Source organism: Hippocampus comes, unplaced genomic scaffold (assembly GCF_001891065.2).
Source record: "Hippocampus comes isolate QL1 unplaced genomic scaffold, H_comes_QL1_v1.1 scaffold279, whole genome shotgun sequence".
NCBI lineage: Eukaryota > Metazoa > Chordata > Actinopteri > Syngnathiformes > Syngnathidae > Hippocampus > Hippocampus comes.
In genome coordinates this window covers 747,383-757,063 of record NW_017805456.1, presented here as the reverse complement: position 1 = coordinate 757,063, position 9,681 = coordinate 747,383, and the positions used below count along the sequence as shown (strand labels likewise).

Sequence of the window (9,681 nt, the reverse complement as noted above, 5' to 3'; positions counted from 1 at the left end):
CGCTGTGTCCAAGTTGGTAGGCCGCGTCCTTGAGGGTCCTCACCTTGGCAGGCGGGGTCTTCGCCAGGCTCCTCAATCATGTAGCAACCGCCGTGGGCCGCCAATTTGGACAAGCCGAGCGTAGAAGAAGAGCGGAGCAATGTAGGCGACCAACGTGGGCTCCAGAGCAGCCTTGGCTGAGGGCCGTCTCCACGGAAACAAAGGCCAGAGGTCAAGGCAAGACTTGAAGGCCGCGTGAGTTTGGACACAAGGCGTGCGCGGCGGAACTCGCGTCACGTGGCCTTCGGAGGACGACTCATGCTAAGGAGACGCTAATACTAAGGAGACGCTAACGCCAAGGAGAACGGGGCCTCCACGCTTGCTCACTGGGGATCGTCATTAGCGCGAAACGACAAACAAACCGCATCTAATGAGCTCGTTAGAAACAGGAAGCCAGAAGCCGGACAGATCAGCCGCCCACCACCTCGTCTCCATAGCGATCGGGCACAAAGATCGTAAAGGAGGGGGCGGGAGGGGTCTTGATAGCATCTACGCGTTACCGTGGCAACCACGCGGGGGGACACTAACAACGCTTGGGGACTGCACACAGGAAGGAAGCCGCGGTAACGTTCGGGATGTTTACACACATGCGCTCGCACACAATGAAAATGAAGATAATGAGGACAGCGGGCTAATGAGGGGGGGGGCAAGGAGGGGAGGGGCTGAGGACTAGGCGCTGCTGAAGGAGAGACACCAGGAAAACACAGGGAGGAAAATGAGAAAAAAAAGAGGGGGAAATAACGAAAAAAAAACTCAAGAGGAACAAAAGGAAAAATGACAAAGAGGACAAACGAAAAGAGCAAACGGTTCAAAGGAGACCCTGAAAAGGGAACGAAGACTTACTTTGAGCAGATGTTTGGGGAAGGCTCGTCCATCATTGAGTCCGTCCAAGTTGTGGACAAATTGCACGCAGGACATCTTGGCCCAACATTCTGACAAAAAAAAAAAAACAACATCCACATTTCATGTGCACAGCAGATGTCATCGGAACAACAAGACTTTGCGCTGAAACTCACCGGGCCGTGCAGGTCCGCGCTGAGAGACATGAGCGCACGCGTCAGCGTGTGGACGGCAGCTGAAGAGAAACGCAACATTTCATCGGCGACGTGTTCTTACCGAAAAAGAAAGCCGCGAGATTTTTCATCGTTCATATTTTGACTTCACTGTGCAGTACGGCAAATGTATTGCTGACACAACAGAAAAAAAAAAAAAGGAAAAGTTCCAACGTGATAAATTGCACATTTTAACATAAGCTCCATGTTGCACCTGATGTCAAATTTATCACGTCACATGTTTGTTTATTGTTGTTTTTTTCTTTTTTTTTGGTGTAGCAGCAATCGAGTGTCGAGCGTCCATCGTCCGCTCGCTATTTCATGTGGACGCCATCATTTGTACGAGGGCGTTGCGTTGCGTGTTCTCACCCTCCGAGGGAAAACCGGTCGGGTTGCACAGCAAATAACGGCGGGAGAAATGTCGCAGCAGCCTCTCTCGCTCTTGACTCTGCCCCGACACCGCCACCTGCTTCAGGAACTCTCTGCACACACACACACACACACACACACACACACACACACACACACACACACACACACACACACACAAGCATTGTAGCTGGCCTCCATAGGTCAGAGTTGAGGACTGTTCTCGAAGAGAAAACACACACAGACACACACACACACACACACACACACACACACACACACACACACACACAAACACACACATGCACACACCTGAGAGCTTGGTCCAGGGGTAGATGCGAGAAATCAAAGAGTCGGAGGTACTCGTCTGCCAGCAGGCGGCTGAAGTCATCGTTGCCGCACAAAAAAACAAAAAAAAAGACAAGAAGAAGAAAATGAAGGCGGCGACGCTTCAGGATGCAGCGGCGCAGGCACTCACTTCCTGCTCAGCTGCTGCACCGCGTCCGCCCGGCGGAAGCCGTCCGAGTGGTAAAGGTGTCGCGCCATGCGCTCGGCGTCGGCGCTGTCGTCTCGCCGCCACTTGGCCACGCGCCGCTGGACCGCCTCCTCCCTGCCGACGACCCCCACACATTCTTTTTGTTCGTCTATCTATGCCAACGACGTATCGTCACAACCACAGACAACTGCAGGCGCAAGAGCTGATTAGTTGACCTCGGCACGGACGACGGCATGTCCGCCGAGCCGCCGCTCAGCCTCTCGCTGGACGGCGCCCGCGTGGCGTCCGAGTCGGGCGCAGGGTCGAGGCCGTCCAGGCTTTGGAAGGACGTCCCCTTGGCTCGCGCCGACTCCACGATGCTCTCAAAATGGCGGCTGAAGGCGTCCTCGGTGGCCCGGCGACGATGCGGCAACCGGACGGGCGACTTGAGAGCCGGCTGACGGGCGTCCAAAAAACACTCCGACGCCCTGCACACAAAACGGCGGGTGGCGTTATTCCTCGTATCAATAGCCACCTGTGCTGGCTTTTTTTTTTGTTTGTTTGTGTTGTTTCTGCATCAATGTGAATGAATCAAAAATTCCCAATGGAGGCGAGGAGGAGAGCGGGGTGATGAATGTCATCATTAGCTGCAGGCCCGATTGGTATATTTCGACTTCTAATTCAAATGGGCATCAAAAGGTTTCAATCAGTATGGAATTGATTAGAATGTCAACATAAATAATGGAAATGGAATCCAACGGTGAGGTTCTTAACCATTGCCGGCCGGCCCAAATGTTTGTCGTGTGCTGCGTACCTCTTCATGCATGGGAAACCTTGTTCCAGTTCCTGCGCTGCGTCTTGTTGTTTCCTGTCATCCCCTTGCATCCTCACACTCGCCCAGCTCACCACCTCTTCATCTTCCTCTTCCTCCACCTGCTCTCCTTCTCGACTCCCCTCTTCCTCAGCCCTTCCCGTATAAGACCCGAAAGCCAAACCGTACGGGCTAAGGCCTGAGCCCTGAGGATCCTCCCCGTGGACACTTCTGTTACTCCCAAACGCAGAGTCTTTGTCCACCTGCCCACCCATCAGCACCTCGTCCATGTCCGTCTCACGGTAGCAACGCAGCGGGACGGCGTCCAGGTCCGTCTCTGAGTACTTGAGGGTGCGGCGGATGACGCCCGTTTCGGGGGACCACCCGACATGGGCGGCGGCGGGGGGCGGGGTCACCAATTCCACCTCCACGTGTCGAACATGTTGACTGGCGGCAAGCAGCGGCAGGGAGGAGGGAGGGGTCGGGGTGGGGGACTCGCTGGAGTTTCCACTAGGGGGTGCTGTGGAAGCTTCCACAAAGTCTACATGAAAAAGAAGAAGGAAAATAATTCGATGAGATGTTTACCTCACTCCTTAGCCACTCTTCTAGTAAACTAGTCAACTGTGGGTTGGACTTTTTTGCTAGTTTGCCACCACACATTCCCATATTCACTTTTGTGGGTGGAACCCCCTTGTAGAGCGTTTTGGGAACTATCTTGGTCCACTTTGTAAAATTCTCGACCTAGTGAGTGAGGAACGCTTCAGTGATTCCCAACACCTCCAGTGTTTACACCAAGATGATAAATGAGTTCTCCATTACTTGCGGGCCCGCTGCCGGCGCCCTCTTCGGGTCCGAAGAGAAACTCCCACTTGGCCCGAGCGATCTTCTGACAGTGTAGCGACAGGACAGGCGCTGCACTGTCCGTCTGAAAAAGTCCAAACGACAACCAAAAACCATCTCAGATGATCTAAACTCGGCTAAAGACGGGTGAGAGTCGGGTTGCAAAACGTTGGAACAGTTTTGCAAACAATCAACATTCAAGTCCCACCTGTATTCCAGAGGTCGAGGCTCCGCTCTCGTTTCCCTGGTGGCCGGACTGAAGGGACTCGGGTGACAAGCACTCCCGCTCCCCTAAACTGCCCGTGACTCCGCTGGAGCCCGGTGAGGATCCTCCCATGGCATCCAAAGGGTAGTCACAGTCCGCGTCCGGGGAGTCTAGGACCACAGGGCCCAGTAGGAGGCGCTCTCTCCTTTTTTGCTCAGCTCGCTTCTGTTGCATTGTTGGGCTGAGAGATCCATGCTGGCCGGACCCATCGCAAGCCTGGTCGCTGTCCGGGACTGGGAAAAGAATGCTACTCCGCCTCTTATCCGGTGCCTCTTCAATCATCTGACTGACTAAGGGTTTGGAGGTCAACCATGAGTGATCTCCTCTCTCTCTGCATCCTGAGCCCCTCCGGTTGGCGCTGGTGTACTGCGGTGTCTGACATCGATGCAGGGTGAGACTGTCAGGTGGTCGGAGATTACCCAGGGACACTCCAGGGTCCCTGATGGGGGAGCCAAGCTCGGTAGGAGGGTGAGAAGGGCGGTGGACGCGCGGAGGAGGGGAGGGCGACTCAGGAGCCCAGCTCAGGAGCTGGTTGGACTGGTGGAGGGGTCGCCCACCCTGGTTTGCAGCTGACATGTGGACGGGGATGTTCATCTTGTGGCTCTGATGTGGAGAAGCGGGTCTGGATTCTTTGGGATGAATCCAGGGGCCGGATGAACGTTTAGAATTGCCGCTCAACTGGTTTAAGCCTCCCATGACGTCATCTGCCAAGTCAGCAGGTCTTTGGGAGTGAAAAAGAGGACTTTGGCACTGTGAGGACTGCTGGTCTGAAACCGGAGTCCAAGGCCACCCCCATGTCCCGCGGTTTTTGTTGTGGTGCAGGACAGGAGAACCGGACCAGGACTGACAACGGGCTGGGTGATGGGTCCGAGACCACGTTGAGCGCTCCAGTCTATGCGCCACTTTGATACTCAATAGCGGGGATCCAAAGTGCTCCAAAGCCCTTCGAGTTGCGGCCCTGCCAACGGGGTCCAGAGCGGGTCGGAAACCTGAAGGTTGAAATGTCAATTTAGGACTGCATGAAGAATCATACCAAAAAGGGTCACAAACTCTTTTGTGAACCTGGGTGCCTCTTTCCTGACTGTTCCCTGGACTGCTTAAAGTCTTCACGTTGGACTTCTGCACATAACTGAAGGAGACCACAGACCGCTTCCCATCAATCCCCTCTTTGTTGTCAGAGCAGGCCTTGGTGGAGGTCTTCATGTCACATGGTAGACTCCAGCGCTTGAATGCCCTGGGAGAACTGAAGGCTTGATTGAGGTGAGACCTTCCAGAAACTGGAGGAGATTGGTGGAGTAGTTTAGGACTGGGGGTCTGACACCTGGTGGGGGTCCGGCTGGCGAGCTGGGACAGGAGGTCCCGAGTATTGTCCTTAAGTCCCGAGTGTTTCAGAGGAGAACCATGTTTGTGTTCTCCAAATGTCTTCCCCCCTACACTAGGATCGGAAGCAGACCTGACTTCCACATACAGGTGGACGACCTTCCCGGATTGGGACATTGCCTCCACCGCTTGTGTCCTTGTGGGAAGTTATTGAGATGATTCGTGTGTGTGTGTGGGGGGGGGGGGATATCCGTTCAATGAAGCACCCCTAGTCAGCACCTGGAAAAGGGGGAGGAGCTTGTTTAGGATTTAAAAAACAAGTAGACTCTGTGCAGTACACATATGCACATTTGTGTGAATGAATGAAGAAATATGTAGGGGGGGGGGCGCAGTGGCGCGTTAATGAATGTGTGCATGAGCATGTAGAGGTCATGCAAAGAGTTCAAGATGAGGCCAAGAGGAAACATGAAGATGACGATGAGGAAGACGCCAGCAACTTCAGTCGTGCAGGCACAAAAAAAAGTTGTGTGAATGGCACACAGAAAGCTGCTGCGTCAATTACATGTTGGGGGGCGTTTGGGGGGCAACTGGGGGGGGGGTTCTGAAGGAGCCGCATGCTGACGAGCGCGTGCGTGAGACGCTGTGCACGACGGACGGAAGAAGGGGAGGAAGAGTTACTCACAGGACGGAAACTCGCACGTACGCATCCATGTTGACGACCATCGCGACGGTGACAGCATCTCGTGGTGCCCGCGCACAGCGACAGCGACCGGACCGCCGCAGCTGGTTCGTCCTCCTCGCGGATTTTGCGCGTGCGCGTGCACTTGACGTCAGGTGGGAGAAGAGAGCACAACGCCCGCAGCCCCGCCCCTGCCCGTGCCGGCCGGCCACCCGGGCGCCACTGAACATGCGCAATGCCTTCGCCGCGCCAACACCTGCGTCTGCGTGCGCGTCCCCTCTCAGGACTGTTTCTGAGCACGCGGAGCGTGCGTGTTGAGAATCACGTGACGCGCTGCTGCAGTGCACGTGACGCTCGGATGGAAACACGTGGGGCAGGTTCACATTTGTCCAGCAGGCGGCAGCACACGCGCGTACACAAGGGTAATTAAATTGTATTTTTTGGCATTTCTTCATCTGCAGTGAATTAATTAATCTAATTGGAATTTTATTGTGAATGGCAACCTTTAAAACAAAGTAAATTAAAAGACTTGCAGTTTATGTATTTCAAACAAAGGCAAAAGATGCATTTAGCTTAATGCCAACACATAATGCAAAACACCATTGGCATGGTAACAGCTAGCATTGCTCGTCGCAATTGTAGACAGCAATAACAATACCCACAGGCATATAGTCTTTTCGCTTGCGGTTGAAGTAGAAGAAGAAATACGACTGGTCTCCGTTTGACTGTATTTTACTGTACTGCCTCCTGGTGGCCAAGACGGGTACACCAGAAAGATTGCGGCATTAAATCATGATGCAGAAACTGTTTAATGCTTTTTATTATATTTCACTGATTAAATTACCAAGTTTTATTAAGTCCAACATTATTAACAGAAAAATGTGATGAAGCAGGCAAAGGAGAAGAAGAAAACAAAGAATTAAAAGGAGCCACCGTGAATGTCTCTCTTCTCTAATGTTGTTTTTTCGCCCCCTTGTGGCCGTTCTGTTGACTGACTGAGTGTGAGGGCGGGAACAGAGCAACACAGGCTTGTGGGGGAAGACACATTCATTCATTTATGTTCAAATATTTTTTTGAAATACAAATAAAAGAGTGCGTGGTGCAAAATTTTTCATTAAAAAATAGAACAAAGATGAGTAAATACATTTAAATGAATTAAAAAAAACGCTGGTTTGCACGGCAGACAGCCAGCCTCCGTTTCAACACAGGCGCGCGCCCCCCAGCGGCGTGAGCGTGCACAGCGAGGAGGAGCCGTGCTTGCGTGCGCGCCGTCCAGCCGAGAGAAGAACGAACCGTCTCCAAGTGCACGCAGGTAAGAACCAACGCCGCCGAGGCCCACAATTCCAGACCAAAAACCCGGCCGGACCGCATTTAGCTCCACGCGCCAGGCATACACGCGCGGGCGGCACGGGGCGCGCCTGCGTCTTCATTTGAGGTCATGCACGTACGACTCCACAATGTGCGTGTTCTATTTCTAAACGTATGCGTGTGTGTGTGTGTGTGTGTGTGTGTGTGTGTGTATATGTGTGTTTTTTCGCGCGCGGGCCGGCGGGCGTCGTTCGGCGCGTGCACGTGGAATCCTTCGAGCAGGTTCTCGCGACGAGCGTCTTTGTGTCGCGCGTGTCCGCTGCGAGAGCGCGCTCCGCTTTATTCTAGAACATGCAAGCAACGATGGCTGACACCATCGCCCCCCAACCCCCACCACCACCCAGAACATTCGAGCAGTCTGCCTTCGCCACCCGCCCCCTCCCTAAAAAAAAAAAAAGATAAAGATGACATTTCCCTTGCGTGGCCTTCCATCACGATCCAGCGCAAGGTGCATGTATTAGTCGGCCTCTTTGGCCTGGCTATTTTGGCGCCTTGAGATGCGAATGGCATGACAATCGAGTTTTTGGGGAAATGAGGAGTCGCTAGGCAGATTTTTTTGCTTTGCCTTACAAGAAAAAAAACTTGAGATACAAGCGCCACATGGTGACAGTGGCTCAACTCAACTTAATTAACAATAAGAACCGGTTTGGAAACTAGTGAACAAGTCTCCCGAAAAGAATCTTCCTGCTGTGACTTGACACTCCCAGCTTAAGTTTGACTCGAAACCTAAACACAAAACAAACAGAATGACATAAAGAAGCAAACAAGAACAATCCCGCTATCGTAAGGCTAACAAACAATGAAAACAACATTAATACGCAAATAGTTAACACTGATAGCTGCGCTTGCATAGGCAAAGTCTATTTGAACACAAATGATGGGGCAACACATGCAGACAGAGAATGACAATACTCACCGGAGTATATTCTTTATCCTCTATGAAAACTGACTTGAGCAAAACCCTGCTAAATCGCAGCTCAGCTGTCACAGTCCCAGAATTTCTCATTTTGGAATAAATTTACTGTGATCAGCGACCTTAAAAATGTCATGTTACATCATCTTACTAAGTCAGTTGCAATTAAAGTTGACGACGACTACATTTGCACCTTGGGTGCGCCTCACACTGGCCATCAAGGATATGGAACAAAGCAATGAGGATATACACCATGTGACGTGTGGGGTCACGCGGGGTCACGGTGCATGAGGACGGGTTTCCAGCTGACAACACACGCGCGCAAGCACACACGTACACACGGCTCCGTTGAGGTGAGGACTTCATGGTGAGGTTAGCGCTGTTAGCTTAGCATACGTTAGCATGAGGCATTGAGGTGTGAAACTAGCGTCAGTGTTAGCATGTCAGGGGGCGCCAGCTTGGAAATTTTTGAAGAAAATTTCACACATGGCGGCAAAGAGTGTGCATGTGTGTTTTTGGTGTGTGTGTTTATGCTATGTTGCGCTTTGTGACTGTACGCGTGTGTATGCGCAAGCTAATTTTGCTGGCAGCTTCCCTGGGCGGGCCTGAAGCGGCCAAGTGGGTCAGGACCAATCAAGCACAAAATGGAGCAGGAGCGGGTTGGGAGGAGTGGGTGCTACCTGGAGTGGCGACCAATCCCAGGCAAGCTTTGAAGCAGCGAGCAGGACCTACATCCTGTTTGCTCACGCGGGAGTGGCCGCCACGAAGCCGAGCGCAACATTTGTTTTGCGGCACAGGCTGCAGAAAGTTTGGAAGCGTGCTTGAGCTCGAACGCGCTTGTTGTGATTGGTGCGAGGGCAGTCATCACACATGTGCCACGTTGGGGTCAGGGCAGCCCAAGGGCTCCGTTTTGGTGGTCATCGATGAAGAAGATTTCATGCCGGATGCAGCCCTTTTTGCCAATCTGGATCCAGAAAATGGCGTGCATCAGTCCCCGAGAAATTCCACAAAGATGACAGCCACTTGTTGTTTAGTCTCTTTGTGGCAGCCGGGCTGTACCAAACGGCGCTTGGTGTCAAACGACATGAAACGGGCAAGAATGCTAACGCGTTAGCTTCTTCGACACGCGGCGGCGTCCAACGTCGGCTGCAGGGGGCCGGTGAGCCCGGCCCCTCCCCTGCCCGTCCTCTTTGTCTTATTCCGGCTGCTCGTTCATGCAGACGCCTCAATGGCGGTTTTGTCCGCGAGCGCTGAGGGAGCACCGCTAAATGGGACACGCATGCGTGCGCACGCACACTGTGCGGCTTGACAAGGTCCCCATTACTGTGAAAAGTGACATCATCATTTGCTGTTGTTTGTTTGGAGCGAGTCGCGACACTGGAAGCCATCTTGTGCCGGAGGCACAAGATGTGGGAGAGAAACCTCGTCGCCCTGGGGGGAAATGTTTGAAGTAAAAGCACACTTTTTTTTTTTTTTGTTTTGACATGCGAGTGCCAACTTACTTGACAACAAGCGGCAGTAATTTGGCAAATAGCAATCAAAACACGTCC

General features: G+C 52.7%; 1 protein-coding gene across 1 annotated transcript in view; it reads right to left on the bottom strand.

Annotated features, from left to right (window-relative positions):
• The window catches only part of LOC109518533 (PH and SEC7 domain-containing protein 1-like), a 13,250-nt gene extending 6,854 nt beyond the window's left edge, over positions 1-6,396 (bottom strand). Inside the window, exons 1-10 of the mRNA XM_019874416.1 lie at positions 5,854-6,396; positions 3,795-5,450; positions 3,566-3,671; positions 2,750-3,287; positions 2,172-2,423; positions 1,939-2,070; positions 1,773-1,841; positions 1,461-1,573; positions 1,056-1,114; positions 883-971 (exon numbers count right to left, since the gene is read on the bottom strand). Coding sequence (XP_019729975.1) covers positions 883-971; positions 1,056-1,114; positions 1,461-1,573; positions 1,773-1,841; positions 1,939-2,070; positions 2,172-2,423; positions 2,750-3,287; positions 3,566-3,671; positions 3,795-5,348 — 2,912 coding nt within the window. The 5' untranslated portion in view covers positions 5,349-5,450; positions 5,854-6,396. The remainder of the gene's footprint in view (positions 1-882; positions 972-1,055; positions 1,115-1,460; positions 1,574-1,772; positions 1,842-1,938; positions 2,071-2,171; positions 2,424-2,749; positions 3,288-3,565; positions 3,672-3,794; positions 5,451-5,853) is intronic.
• Between the last annotated feature and the right edge of the window lie 3,285 nt (positions 6,397-9,681).